The 15,998-nt window shown below is 42.1% G+C and overlaps 1 protein-coding gene across 7 annotated transcripts in view; it reads right to left on the bottom strand.

Moving 5' to 3' along the window:
• megf11 (multiple EGF-like-domains 11) overlaps window positions 1–15,998 on the bottom strand; it is an 85,462-nt gene that overhangs the window by 10,714 nt on the left and 58,750 nt on the right. For all 7 annotated transcript variants that reach the window (XM_082539031.1, XM_082539036.1, XM_082539033.1 and 4 more), the window contains 6 exons: window positions 12,245–12,457; window positions 11,591–11,765; window positions 6,794–6,914; window positions 3,658–3,821; window positions 3,429–3,531; window positions 488–634 (listed from right to left, as the gene is read on the bottom strand). In XM_082539031.1, the coding sequence (XP_082395157.1) occupies window positions 488–634; window positions 3,429–3,531; window positions 3,658–3,821; window positions 6,794–6,914; window positions 11,591–11,765; window positions 12,245–12,457 (923 nt within the window). The remainder of the gene's footprint in view (window positions 1–487; window positions 635–3,428; window positions 3,532–3,657; window positions 3,822–6,793; window positions 6,915–11,590; window positions 11,766–12,244; window positions 12,458–15,998) is intronic.

Below are 15,998 nucleotides of genomic sequence, written 5' to 3'. Positions count from 1 at the left end.
CCTCTCTGTCTCTCACACACACGGCGTGTTTAAGTCTCTCCACTCAAATTGATGTTTACAGGTTTGAGACAGTGAATTCACTCCCAATCAGTGAGTTCATCACTTGAGAGCACCTTCAGACAGACCCCATTCGGAAACCAGCGCTGGCACTCCCAGTGAGCATACCCTCTGATGAGCCTCAGGCAAGGACTGTGAGTCTCCCACTGTGAGGTGGTTGTTGAGGACTGTGCCAGAAGGGGGTGAGAAGTGTGTCAGTGTGTGTGTATGTTTATGTGTCTGGGGGAATGCCATTGGGGCAAAGACACTGTGATTACATGATAGCTGTGATGAAGGGTTTACACTCAAGCAGTTATGTCCAACAACAATTCTTCAAAGATCAAACAAGGTCAGTGCTGTGATGGAGTTTGCAAGTATGATGGTCTCAGTGAAACAGATTTACTTCCTAAGGGTTTAGATAAAAAGAAGTTGCTTCGAGAAAGAGGCTCACTTCTTTTGCAGGACGTCCCTCTGTATCCAGGTGCACACACACATGTGCCGTCCTCGGGAGAGCACGATCCTCCGTTCTGACAGGAGCAGCTGACTGAACAGTTGGGTCCCCAGAAGCCTTGTGGGCACACATTATCACAGTGGATTCCTGCAGGCATGTTACCAAATCTTCAGTGAATGCATATTAAGAAGGCAAAAGACTGGTAAGCTGATAAATTCTAAACAGAGTGCCATCTGTAAAAACACATCATTAAGGGGCAGCATTCACAATGCTTGATCATTGCACATCTTTTCAGGGTTATTAAACTAACATGAATCATTGACTTATTTTAGTTTTGAATAAAGAAGCTGCAGTTTGGAGGGTGTTTTTTTTCAGCCCATCTTTCACACTCTGCTTCTCCTCTCCAAATGTATTTTATTTTTGATCTGACTGGAGCTCCTTGCCAGTGCACTGTGTTGATTAACAGGGTTGAGTCTCAAGAGAGGCCAAGCTTGTCTCCCATTCTCTTTCAGCAGAGCAAGGGTAGTGCATGGAGCTGAAGGGAAGTACTCAGACCACAGTCTGCAAGTGTCACAGTGTCTTTTTTTTTCTGTGGCTTCAACCAAATGCAAAACACTGCATCCATACAGGGCTCTCACTGTGAATGCATTAGCATGCCCATCAGAGCGCCATGTTTTCCTTCAGAAAAAAAAATTCACGCGTGCCGTTCTACATGTATACAGCCGGGTATAGAAAGTGTGGCATAGCCCTGCAATTGCACATGCACACGGTCGGTGTCACACAGTCGCACAAATGCATGCAAACTCTGCAACCTTTCAAGCTTCAGCCCTCAGTTCGAAGCCTCATTTGAAATTTCCTTTGAGCGAGAATATCTGAGAATGGTGTGGCAATTAAAGCGGCATTAGTGCAGTACCTTTGAATTAAACCTGGACTAAACTCTGGGGACTAATGTTATACGGTAACCATGGCACCTTAAGGCTATATAGGATAGGAAATGTTAAGTCTGATGAGTGGGGGGCTAGATGGGTGTGGGGGGTACAGTCGCAGTGATTAAGTCAGAAGCTGTGCCATGGACATCAAAAGGAGGGCAAGGCTTGTGCAAGTGTGTTTGAGGTTCTGCTAGGGCAGGCAGGAAAAAAAAGAAAAACAGTGGCTGGCTTTACTGTCAGAAAATGAATGCGGACAGAGCGTCACATTTTTCAGTCTAATGGTGACAAACAGAGGGGCTTTGGGTGCCTAGTGAGGGAGAAGAAGAAAGAGTGAAAGAAGCCAGAACTGAAGTCTCTTCAAAGGAGGCTTTTCGCTGAGAAGTGCCAGAGGTCCTACTATCCAATTTGTACAGTGAGCACAGCGAAGCAAACCTCTCTCTCCCTTTTTAACTCTCTCTCTCCTAGTGCATGTAAACACACATCACATTACCTGCTTCGTGTCATGGACCAGAATCTCTACAGAAATAAAAGGCAAAGGTCTATTTAACATGGTCTAGCACGATGCCCTCTGCATCAAGTGTCTAGTCAGAGAACTTTTTTAAATCTTTGTTGGCTGATGTCAGGCTCACGACAGTTCAGTAACAATTCTGTGGGTCATAGTCGGCCTAGCCACTTAAGCGCGCACACTCCTAAAGTCAAGCTTCTTGACAATTTAGGCAAGCCTCACAATAGAGCCAACACCAAGTTGACAGCAAAGTAGAATGCAATACCAACCCTGGCACACTCAGTGATATGACAGTGTTTACAAAAATAGCTGTAAACAGACATTTCACTCCATCCCTGACTCAGTCCTGTGACGAATCCCACATAGCCCTCTCTCTAGGTGCTCCTTCCTTCAGAGAGACCGCTGTCAAGCCGCTGCAATTTAAGTATGTATGTGTGTGTTTGTCCGACCCACTGGGCTGCACGCTGCCCCCAGCTCTGCACCCTGGTGACTCAATTAAGGCTGACAGATGGTCCCGACCTGTGCGGGATTCAGAGCATGAGAGGCCCGTTTTGCCGGCTCCATTCTTGCAGATAATAAAACCCACATTGTTTCCCAGAATAAATGCCCGAAGCTCGGGAGGCTGAATGGAGTGGGATGCTGAGAGCTCACAGGCTTGACCTTTCCTGCTGAATCTTTTTCCCTCTCCGACTGCACCTCTCTGCCCAAGCTCAGAGACCAGGTCCTTTGCTAGCCCCCTGTATTTGACATTCAGATGCGACGCTTCATTTTTGAGCATAATGACTCTCACCCTTGCTGTGACATTCATACTTTCCAACCTCCAAGCTTTTTCCCTGTAAGCAAATGGTTTAAATGACAAGAAACAGAGAGCGAACATATGGACGTGCAAACCCCCCAAAAAACGAAAAACTATTGCATCTAGAGGGGATCAGATTCCAGTGGAGAGCTTGTGATAGCAAAGAACGATTGATACTCTGGTGAATAAACGCGGCAGCTGGTTTAATCAAATTTCCCAATAAAATGCAAACTCTAATAAACAGAACCAAAAATAACAATATCACAAGACATATCTAAAAATCTTGAGAGCAATGTGGGCCAATTATTTGATTCAGTTTGCAAATATTTAGCTGATGATTCAGTTCAGTCCTTGTGTGTAGCCGGCATCATATAATATAAGCATGATTGCATAGCAGCTTCCAGCGTGCCAGCCAAGAGAATTAATTTAGAGCTCAATTCTCAACATCTCTCATTCGGCTATGCCACCGGCGCAGTGGCAAAACAAATTGAACATTTAATTAACAAAACACTGTGTAGACATTCTGTAAACATACTGTACTGCACAAGCCATGAATGCTGCAGCATATTTTCCTGTTATGGTAAATCAGTGTGTCTGACTGGCATCTAATGTCTTTGATTTTCAGCTAATGAAGATAACTACTAAAGACGGGCCGCTTCTGCTCCTAAAGACAGACTACTGTGATTTTGTTGTGAAAAAAGGAGTACAAACCTGTCCAGCCAGGGTAGCAGCGACAATAACCGCTCACTGGGTCACAGCCATCGGCGTGGCTGCAGTCGCAGCGCTCACGGCACTCCAACCCATACGTACCCTCCTGACAACGACGATAATAATAAGAAAACTTGATCTAACTCTTCTAAAATACAGCACAATGATGCAAAAGATTTAGCTGGGTCTTCACATCAATCTCTCAGTTAAAAAGAAAGAAAGACAGACTTACAGGGCAGGGCTCGTCACAGTGCTCTCCTCTCCAACCAGGAGAACATGTGCAAGTGCCATCTATAGGATCGCATGCAGCTCTGTTGCTACATAAGCATGTCTGATTACAGCCCAGACCCCAGGCACCACTGGAACAGAGGATGGAGCAGTCCACACCCTGCCAACCTCGAGTAACAGAGAGAGAAAAATCAAACTATAAACATTTATACAAGAAAAGCGACATGAAGGCTTTATATTAAAATTACCAGACAACTGAACAGTCTAAATCAGGGATGTCAGCTCATTTTATATCATTGGCCTCATACAGTCCACTTTGATCTTGAGTGGGCTGGACGAGTGAAACACTCCTTTCTATGAGTGCAAAGAAGTTTAACTACCCACTTGATCCATGAGATATCTTAATAATAGAAAAAGAAGTGCAATGTCAACTGTGCATCTCAGTTTTTCTGCACACCAAAGGAATTCTGCTCTGTCATCACGACTCTTTCAGCATAAATTGCAAGAAATGTGTAAAACTTCAGAAAAAGTTCTGCAAGGTCATTCACAGAAAATGTTGTATTTTATAATTACTGTGGACCCATTGTAATAAACTGTCATTTTTATAATAAATAAATGGTAAATGGCCTGTATTTATATAGCGCTTTACTAGTCCCTAAGGACCCCAAAGCGCTTTACATATCCAGTCATCCACCCATTCACACACACATTCGCACACTGGTGGTGGCAAGCTACATTGTAACCACAGCCACCCTGGGGCGCACTGACAGAGGCGAGGCTGCCGGACACTGGCGCCACCGGGCCCTCTGACCACCACCAGTAGGCAACAGGTGAAGTGTCTTGCCCAAGGACACAACGACCGAGACTGTCGGAGCCGGGGCTCGAACCGGCAACCTTCCGATTACAAGGCGAACTCCTAACTCTTGAGCCACGATCGCCCCATAATAGTGAAAGGAACAAAAAAACTGGAAGCTTACTCAAAATTAATTGTTTATCTATAACTTTGTTGTAACATCAGTGATCATGAGGAAGGTCTTCATCTGAAGAAAAGATGGAAAACTTAAGAAACAGCTGTTTAAATCCTGAAAATTAGGTCCTCCATCACATTTTTAAAATCATTCCAGTAGGCTGGGCCGATTTTTGCCCTCAGGCCTTATGTTTGACACCTTTGGTGTAAATAATGGTGAGCTACAATGGTTTTTGCCCTTGTGCTTGAACCCTAAAGATTAATTTAAATAAATGTGATATGATTCAGCTGCAAAGAGAAAACACACCTCTAAGAATGGCAATGTATGAATGAGCACAATAACTATGGATGGACTTGTATAAATTTATTCAGTCCTACTGACTTTGGAGAGTTCTTAAGTTTCTCTTCAGTGCGTCCAGTACAATGGGTAAAAGATTTTAAAAAAAAAGTGGTATATTGATAGCATCTGGACTTTGGTAACCTCTTCAGTTGTTTTATTGTGTTCAAATATAATAAAGTTTTTACTTCCAGAGAAATATATCTATATGTCCTGGATATATTGCCCCCAAAACATTGAATAGACTCAACTGTTGGCAGTCAAAATTTACGATTCCTCTATTAACCCACGAGTTAACATCTGTGTGCATGAGTGAAATCTCTCAGGAATAATTGATCTGGGTGGTACTATTGACTGTGTATACTGTATATTTGGTGCACACTTATTATTTTTATCTTTTATCTGGTGGAAAACAATACAATCTGAGAAAGGAAAATGTTTTTATAGGCAATGAGAGGTTAGAAGGTAAGAAGGATTTGATATCAGTGAGACATTTATGCAGTGCTGTGTAAAAAATCTTGAGCCACCCCTCATTTCTTTATAGTTTGCTTCCAAGGAGCCAGACTTTCTTGTAATTTTTAAAGTGGCCTGCAGCAATAGTTCTCCAGGCTTTCTGAAGGTCCTTGAAAGTTCTTCTTTTAACTTTGGCTACTTTTTCAGTCATTTTTCAGTGTAGTCTTTGCTGTCTTTCACAGAAATATATCGCTTGGCACCTTGTTATTAGCAGTCTGTCACAAAACCAATAATTTGTGCCTATTTCTTTAGTTGAATCAATGAAAAATGCCAAAGATAACACCGTTTGATGGCCATAACATAATATTTTTGCACCAGCAAGGTGATTCCCAAAGTGCTATTGGCCAAAAACGTGGCATATCTTGGCATTGTGTGCAGTGTGTCCTTAAACACTCTGAGGAAACTGGACAAGTGGAGGACAAAAGAAAAAGTGGCAGATCTGAGTTTAAAAAAGAAAAAGTTGGACTTAAAATCAGTTGCAACAGCTTTTTATTAAGGAATGAATCCAGATTTGAAGGTTTTAGTTTAGATTGTTGAGGAGGAGTTTAGGACAGAGGTACGATAGTGACCATCTACAGCCACGTGTAAAGCATAGTGGAGGCTCCGCCATGATTTGGAGTTTGAGGTCAGTGGTATTGTGACTCTTGTCAAAATGTATCGCATTGTCAACAGAAAATAGCGTCATACATTGATCCATCATGTAAAACCATCTGGAAATTGTCTGATTGACAGTGGCTTCATTTAACAGCATGACAATGATTCTACACACACAATTGCATACTATCAGTCATAGATTGGCCTCCCCACACCATGCTCGTTATTATTAAGTGCTCTTCAAGAAGCCTGGAGAACTATTCCTGAAACCTACATGAAGAAATGACAAAAAAAGCTTGCCTAAGAGAGTTCATGCTCTGCTGAAGAATAAAGGCGGTCATACCAAATTTCATTAGAATTGTACGAACAGTTTTTACCTTGCATGTTGCATTCTCATTCATGTTTGCACATTTCAATGAATCACTGCACCTAGTTCACATTTTCCTTGAGAAACACATGGAAATGAGGGGTGGGTCAATGAGGGGTGCATTGTACCATAAAATTTTGTCTTAAGAAATTAAGAATAGCTTATGACATGTATTATTCATTAGACTGGAAACTTGAACAGATTAAAGTTTGTACAGGAAAACAACCCAATGCACAGAATGCAACTGAATTTAGTCCATAAGAATTTATGTGTACAAATGTTCATCCATCTGTTCATCTGCACAGCCAGTACACCTTATCTCATGATATAGAAGACTTGTGCTCAGCCTCATGATTCTTTACCTTCCTTGCAGAAGCAGGAGCCATCAACAGGAGAGCAGGATGCATGATTATGGCAAGAGCAGGTGGACAGGCAACTACGTCCAAACAGACCAGGTGGACACACTGTAGAGCAGTCCTCACTCTGTGGGAGAAATAACGCAAAGTTATGCAGCACACAGCCAACATAGCAATAAATGCTGACACTGGCAGACTGAAAAAGGAATAAAATAGTCTGAAAGGATGTGGACTAAAACACTGGGAAGGTTGACTCTATTTCTCTGTATAGCTTACTAAGCTGTTTACTTAAACAAGTCACATTGTGTCTGTATGGAGACTGAAATTGAATGGATTTAAGAAAGTAACTGAAGTTCAAAGGAAGGACCACACTTGATCAGCTCAAGCTATCTCTTCTTAACTTCCAATTATGCACTCTATATATTCTGACAGCGCCTGTTCTGAGCCATGGTTTGCAACCCCATTTCACCCCATCTCTCAACTTCTCTCTTCATCTCCATCTCCCGTTAGATTTCCTTTTCAGCTGAGACGCAGGCAGGACTCCAAAGTTGGAGAATCCAGACTTTTCACCGCTTTCTCCAATCAAGCAATGACTAACTTTGCACTCTTATCTAATCATCTTCACTCTATTAATGCAATCTTTTGAGTTCTTAATAAACTAAAGTCACATTAAGTTACTGCCCTTGCCTTGTGAAATGACTTGCGGAAGATGTATTTTGCAAGCCTTACTCTATAAGGGTGTTCAAAATCTGACACTGTGGAGCCCACTCAAGCAGTCAAGACAATGTTGGCATGCAAATGGAACTGGCACACTGAAATGAAATAAAAATATGGCTCATAAGCATAACAAGTTGCTGTTTGCAAGCTTCCCATGGACTGGATTACACTACACTGCATTACATTACATTGAAAGGTAAAGAAGAACATCCTGGAGTTTGTCTGAGATCTGATTTATGGATGCTTATTGCGATGGACATTGGAGATGATGAAACCATCATGAATTGTGAGCCAAACTAAATCACAAAAATATGTAAAACATCTGTGTGTTCAAACAGACAAAGAAACTGGATTTTTGAGTTCGAACCACTTCTGTGGCTTCAACTTTACCGGTTTGCTGAGTGAGCCAACTTAGCATGCCAAACGGAATCAACAAAAAATGGCAACTTTTAAGATACTCATAATGTGTCCTTTGGCACCGGTGTCCTTGACACACTGTCAGCAGCAGTCTTGGACACAGAGAGATAATGGTCCTCTTTTAATGAGCAAATAAGTCAGCATCAGGAGATTGAGGCTTGGGTTAAAACATGCACCTTCCCCACATTAACCCTGCCCATAAATGTGATGCCAAGGGGTCCTTTACAAGTTTGCCTGTGATCATTTGGGAGCAAAACCCATCTCATTGTTGCCATTACCCTGTGCGTCACAGCACTGATGGCAAAAAACACATTGTGCTCGTCTGTGAGACATTAGCAGCTTTCCATGGATTTGACAGCATGGGAATGCAATAGGGCTGAATCTTGTGGTGAGAACATTGTATCTACATTTTAGCACGTGGGCCCTCATCAGGCTAGATATTCAGCCAAAGCCACACTAGGCAAAAACAGCGATAAAATCCAAGTAAATGAGTTCCACAGTGAAATGGATGGACAGGATCCCACAGGTATCACTTATAGACCAACTCTCTAACCTCTCACTCTAATATACCATAGAAAAGATTGGCAGCCACATTGGCACAGCCTTTTAGTGTTGTTGCATTAAAATTAAGTATCTGGTAAAGGACATGAAGTACTCCGTCTCTGTCCTCTGCATCCTGCTGTCATTAGAATTTCTCTGCTTTAAAGGCTGAGCACAACCCACCTCCACCGCTCTTGTCCCTCCCTCAGCTAGAGATCACAGCCAGTCTATGGATGCCCACACCCTTTGTTTCAAACCCTGACTTGAGTGACAGGTGACACAATGATTTAGAGTTCCAATTAGAGGCCCAGAGGAGTCCTGAGTGGCTCTTGCTTCGCTCACCAGAGATCTGGGGGACTGCTGGCTGCTCACTGCTCTCATTATCATTTTGAACTCAGTTTAAACATGAGGCAGGAGGAGATGTGCCAGTGGACGCCAGGGGCAGAACACACATCTTAAAACATCTCTCCTCCCCGTACACCACATAAAAGCGCCTGTCTGCGAATGAAATTTTTATCAATCAGTTGCAATAACCTTTGTTCTGCCGCAAACGACAGCTTCAAGACTGCTAACAATAGCAGTTCAGTTACAGTTGTTAAGTGCGGCAAGAAGTTCGACCGGCTGGGGGGTGGGGGGTGGGGGAGGGCTGGACAGAGGGGGACTGGCAGGGAGGTGCAGTCTTTCTTCAGAGCTCAGGCAATTTACTGGTGACTGGACTCATGGATAAAACGTCATACAGCCACAAATGACCATGGATTTTGCTGCCTCCATGACTGCGTCGAATTCCACTTGGTTTCCCCCCTCACAGTGCGGACTCCAGTGGTTGGTCTGTTCTCAAGTGGGGAAAGGCAGCTCTCTCATTAGTCGACTGATTCATATTCCTTCTGAGCTGGGAAGGATAGAAGTCTGGATGTGGAGAATCATTATTAATACACGGGCTGTCAGTCCATTGCATAGGAGCAGCAGGACCTTACATAACTACACAGCCGATAGAAGTAGTAACCAGACCAGACCAGGTCGTCCTTGGCCAAAGCACTAAATTCATACCTATTAGTATCTTAATGTAATTGGAGTGCATTTTTTCCAGAAAGCCACTAGCTGACACAACATTGATCAGGCTGGTACCCTTCGAGACTAGATGCAAATGGCACCACTAATTACCAATCATTCTCACTCCTTAACAGTTCATCTAACTGCTGGGTGAGTGAGTGCAGTTTAAAATTCATGCAGCATGGTTGAAAATGAACCTCTGAACCTTCTGATGAGGAGAGAAATCCCTGAGAGATAGGAAAATTGTTTTCACCACCTACAAAGGCAGACTGGAATCCATTCCTAATGCATTCATATTTCACATAAAGCGGTACCAACAGAATCTGTAGAAAAAAAGAAAAAAAAAGAAAGACACCTTACAGAGTCCACATGCTGCAGATTGCAAGGGACAATGCCTGAATGGGTAACATGTAATCACTTTGTCCCAGTCAAAAAGAGCATGTCCAATTACTAGAGCTAAATCAAGCGTGGAGGTGCTCAGTCTGCTCAGACACTTTGCTTGGTTTGCCCCCCGATGGGACTCCAGAACAAAGATGCAGTGGGGAGGCTTAGTCTTATCAGCTGTCCCCCGGGGAAGTGACTTCGCTTGCAATCATAGCCGCAACACCATCATCAACCACATTTTAAAAGCTCCATGTGATAATAACCATGTGTGATGCATGTCACACAATTACAGGTAGCAGCTACACAGCTCTACCTCTGTAACAAAGTGTTTGCACAGCAGCAGCTTTGTTCAGAGTACAAAAAAAAAAACAAAAAAAACTCTCCACACACACTCAAACACACCAATCCTCCATATGAGGTGTGTCTGGTCCCATCTGACTGCCTTCTTTTCTTTCCAGCTCCTGCCCTCTAGGTCTATTTAATGGATCTGGCAGTCCTTCCCAGCAGCCGCCAAAGAGAACAGGTGGAGCAAATTAAGACACAGTCTGCAGCCCTACTCGGTAGCTCAATTCACCACAGTGGCCTGGTGTAAGACACAGGCAATTTCCACCGAAATGTAATGTTGGCAGGAATGTACCCTTGCAGTCGCTGTTGCTCTCTAACTTCAGATTGCAAGACAAGAAATACAATAGGGAAACTGATTGAAGTTACCCAACTAATTTGACAGTTGTAAGAGGGAACAATGTGGCTGCAACAAAAACCGACTAAAACGAAAACATATATAGGTCAAGGATTCAATTTTCTCCCAATTGGTCCAGGAGTACAGATCACTGATGCTACAAGTCAAGACATATCGACTGTATTTGTAAAATACACACGACCCATTATTAATGTCTGCACTGGGAGGTACCAGAGGATTTATTGTGATGCGGTAGAGCACATTTATAATAAGGCGATAATAAAATGTCTCCCCTTGCTCTTGACTGTCTGTGTACAAAAAGCTTCTAAAGTGAAACTGGGACAACTTCCAAAAAAATTATGACCACACTGACACAAACCTTTTACAACAGCCACAAAAAAACATGAAACATAAGTCAAAGCTGCAACCTTCACAACTTAGGCTCATGGCGGAGAGTTTCGCAGCATATGGTATGAGACATGCGAGTACAATTATTGGTTAGTGGAGATAGAGATATTCTTCAGTATATTAAAGATCACGAGGAGCGAGGTTACAAATACAATTAACCCTTGAGCATTTCATGAGAAATTAATGTAACCAATAGCATAATTACAAGTTGACATGGTAATTATAGCTGCGAATAAATTAAAATGGACATGCGAGTGTCAACGTGGTTTAGAACACAAAGTCATGGATGTTCAAGGACTGCTCTTTCTAAGTGTTTTAAATGCCGTTTAAGCTTATGCTTGTTTTTAATGCATTTTGAGTGCTCTTTTCTCTGTTTTTCCACCAACTTCTTTTTTCCTCCTTTTCCTTGAGTACACATTGGCTGTGTTTCGGTTTGCATAGCGTAACTGTGGCCCCACCTTGGCATTTTGGCTCTGGGAAAAGAGATCTAGATCTCATGAGATCAGGTAAAGGTCAAATTTGAAAGAAAATCTTTAATAAAACATTATCCTGAAAGTGGCCACAGATATGAGTACAATAAAATAGCAGTGAATGTACATGATACTCACCATGAACCCAGGGGCACATGTACAGGTACCCGTGACAGGATGACAGTCAGCTCCGTTGGCACAGCTACAAGTCAGCATGCAACCCTCTCCATAGAATCCAGGCGGACAGGACTCATTACAGTAAAGCCCTGTCCATCCCGCAGAGCAGGTGCATTCACCAGAAAGCGGGTGGCAGCTACAATATAATGAGAAAGAAATATGGGACAATGACAGGAAGAAAAAGGGTGAGGTGAAGTTTGAGCTCTAAAAGTATCAACACTTCATTCTTGAGCAGGATCAAAGTGTGAAGTCCGCGCCAAAAGCCATTCATCCATCTACGCGTCTACGTGCTCGTTTCTGATAGATGAGGTGTCCCTTTTCTCCTTCGTTCTGTAATGACTTCTATGGCCGATGCCCAACTCTTGCCGGAATCAGAGCATTAACATTGCATTAACTATGAATGCTGCTGAGAAATTATGAATGAAGTAAAGGTCGCGATTAAAAGCTAACTGGATGACATGGCTAAGAGGTGTCCAGACTTCAGAATGAGTGCTGGCATAGAGCTAAGATGAGACAAAATTGAGTTGCAGAAATCTTTATTCATATGGAGAGCCTTTGCTTCAGGGCTTGGTCAGAGCAAAGCTGTGTGTGGCCTTGCACTGATGTCTCACTTACCTGACGGTGTTGGTGGTGTTACAGGGGCAGTACTTGTCACAAATGAGGCCGTATAGACCTGGGGGACAGAATCTCTCCTGGCAATTAGGCCCTTTAAACCCTGTTTCACATAGACAGGCTCCATTGATATGGTGACACTTGGCTCCATTCTGACACTCGCACTTCTGGTTACATTGCGGTCCATAGGTGCCCACAGGGCAGTCATCCTGACATCTGGAGGAAAATTACAGAGCAATGACGGAGTCTTTTAAATTGCTGCTCTAAAAAAATGTCAGGTACATGGGGGAAAAAATGAGTCAAGACTTGTAACATGAAAATCTGATGTTGGAAATGTTAAAGATTCTTTTTGTGCATGTATGATATATATATACAGATATATACAATGTTAATTTCAACAATTGAATAAAATGAATTGAATAAAGAATAATCTGCAAAATCTCAAACTCTGCTTGGTTCCATCTTTTAAAATGTGCTCATTTTTCTGTCCTTTCTCTAGTTCATGTTTTAGGGTTTCAAACACAGACAAATCCCACCTTTCAGCTCTGTGAGTGCAGTTCAGTTAATAAATGATGGTATTTTTCAACAATGTCAATGCTTAATCACTACAGCATTAAAAAGCCTTTACAAATTGCACATGGTCACAAGTACATGAAGGAAATTGAGTCAATTTTATATTTATTATGAGCCATTTTAGTAAAACTGAAACATTTCATTTTGGATACATATTTCATAGACCCTGAACCTTCTAAACTCAAAGGAAAATAAATGCGGGCAAATATTTTACTCTAACCACTCTGTTCACATTTTAAAAGCATAAGATAAATATATAATAGGTTGCTTGTAAAGTTTTATTTGTATTATTATTTTATTGTTTTACGTTGGTACCAGTCACCATCTGATTTTATAGCAGACTACATTTTTGTGTGTCTTCAGAAGGTTAGCTGTTAAATAACCCCCACTCACATCTTGCATCAGGCATTCTTAATAGTTCACATGACAGTGTGAGGCAAGGTCTCACGATGGTTTCACCTGAAACCTCTGCTGATAATGACACTCACCTTTTTCACGCCTTGGCTCGTGTGATGAGGCACATGATCAAGAGCGGGTCAACGACCCTCTTAAGGGAGAACTCCCACTAGGGTTTAAATACCTGGTACTGACCTGGTTGTGTAATGGTGTGGGGGATATTTTCTTGGCACACTTTGGACCGATTAGTACCAACTGAGCATTGTTTAAACAGCCTACCTGAGTTTTGTTGCTGACCATGTCCGTACCTTTATTACAGCAGTCTACCCATCATCTAATGACTGTTTCCAGCAAGACAGCACGCAATGTCACAAAGCTCAAATCATCTCAAACTGGTTTGAAGATGACAGTGAGCTCACTGTACTCCAACGGCCTCAACAGTCACACGTTCTCAATCCACAACAGAGTACCCCTGGGATGCGGTGGAACGGGAGATTCACATCAATACACGCAGCTGAAAAATCTGCAGCAACTGTGTGATGCTATCATGTCAATATGAACCAAAATCTCAGAGGAATGTTTCCAGCACCTTGTTGAATCTCTGCCACGAGGAAATGCGGCAGATCTGAATGCAACAGGGTGTTTTTGGAAAGTGCATGTAAATATAATACTAAAAAACAATAATGCTTTATCATATTTTACGCAATGTAAAGATTGTTTAAGAATTGGAACATGAAATAAAACTCCAGCCCCAGCTTCAATACATTAAATAATATGGATATATTATTAACAGTGTTGCCACAGTTACTTTGAAAAAGTAATATATTACGGACTACTGATTACTCCTTCCAAAAGTAATTTAGTTACTTTACTTTAGAGCAGGGCGATATGGCCAAAAATATTTATCACGATATATATTTGAAAATTTGCGATAACGATATAACTGACGATATAACTGATGCGAGACAAAATACAACTCCACAACATTACTAGTGCAAAAAGACAACCTTCCATTTATTTTCACTTAAACAAGAAGCTGGTTTTTATGTACATTGAAGCTTTATAAAAATGTAACAGTGCAAATTCCTTGCTTAAAGTTTAACCAAAAGGCATTTCCAGTAGAAATGGGCTGACATATCCTGAGCATAACCATGTATAATATCCACTGAAGTTAAAAAGAGGTGCTTTGCAACATGAAACTGCAGTGTACATTACGTATTTTTCAGACCATAAGGTGCACGGGATTATAAGGCACATTAAGCGAAACAAAGAAGTCAGATAAATCAAACTTTATTAAACTCATTCTTCTTGCTTCCTCCATTTCTGTACCATTGAGTCATTAATGTTGAATTCTCCGGCAGATACTCTATTCCCATGTTGTTGCAGTATATTAATGACTAACCTTGTATTGTGGATGGATTATCTCAGTTGTTCTCCTGACTGAAGTTTGGTCCGTTTACAGCATCCTGCCATGCGATTGCATTTGTCTCTAACCATGAAGAACCTTCACGTTAACTTTTATAAGTGGAAAAGTGTTAGTGTTCTCCTCCAGCTTCACTGTTTATGTTATGCTAGCATAGCTGTGTCACTAGCGATCAGGTAGCACATCATTATATACCAGCTAGCCCAACTTCAGTAACCCTACAAACGTCACTGCTGTTTAGTTTCCTGTCTTCATTTATGTTGGACATGATAGCAGAGCTGTACATTTGAATTTTTTCAGAAATCTCAGCGGTAACTAGCGAGCTAACTTCCGCTAGCGTCCTGCTAACTTCTAACTCCGTTAAATGTAATACATTTTGTTTTCATGGATGCCTGGAAGTTAAACTTCATAGTTACACCTGGTAAAGCAGCAATGCTGATCGTTTTATTAAAGATGAAAGAATTGAGACAGTTTTTAACTCTCAGTGATGCTGCAGTGTTCGTTTGACCTAGGGTTGCCAACCGTCCCTTAAAAAACGGAATCGTCCCGTATTTAGAAACAAAAGTACACGTCCCGTATTGAGCTAATAAGGGACGCACTTTGTCCCGTAATACAGTGAGAATCAAAAGTAGTCTATAAATGTTTATGGAATTAACACTTTGTTTGAAAGCATAATTCCCAGCCCCTCTCCTGCTTTGTGACCAATGAGCTGACAGCACACTTATGACAATTCGAGTATGACAAGTCAGATTACCGTTCATCTCATTGGTCGAGGAAAGGTTGCTTACGGAGAAAATACCGGAAGACAACAGATGACCACAACAAGAAGCATGGCCAACAGGGAAACAAACGCCGACACTGCGGTGCAATTCTCGGACGACAGTACACCTAAAGCTGGACATACACTGTGCGATTTTCAAACTGCACGATTGACTCACAGGGGTTATAAGTTTACAGGTCACGAGGCAGGGTCTCACACTATACCGCCCGATGCTCTGATGCGACCTGAGTGCTCACACTGTGACTCCATAAAATGAAGGTTATAATAGAAAATCTGTCGCTCGCTCTCCCTCTCTGTCTTTCACTCAGACAGATACGCACGCCACCACCATCAACTTTGCTAAATTGCTAATGAAAGACATTGATCAGGCAGCTGTGATTGAGCAGCAATGTAAATCCAACTATTTTCACGGTTGTTGTGGTCGTGATAATTTTGTGATGCCACATCGAAAAGGCTCGGATGAGCTTTCCAAAGTTCTACAAGTTGTGCCTCCATCGCTTGTGTCCAGATCACACGCCGTGCTGCAACGTCTTTTTCACCGACGTTTACGTGTGAGCAGCTGCGGTGACACCCTCACTTTTTCC

This window comes from Aulonocara stuartgranti, assembly GCF_965226115.1.
Source record: "Aulonocara stuartgranti genome assembly, chromosome: 7".
In the NCBI taxonomy this organism is placed as follows: Eukaryota; Metazoa; Chordata; class Actinopteri; order Cichliformes; family Cichlidae; genus Aulonocara; species Aulonocara stuartgranti.
The sequence above is the reverse complement of the archived record's forward strand: the minus strand, read 5'-3'. Positions and strand labels throughout refer to the sequence as shown.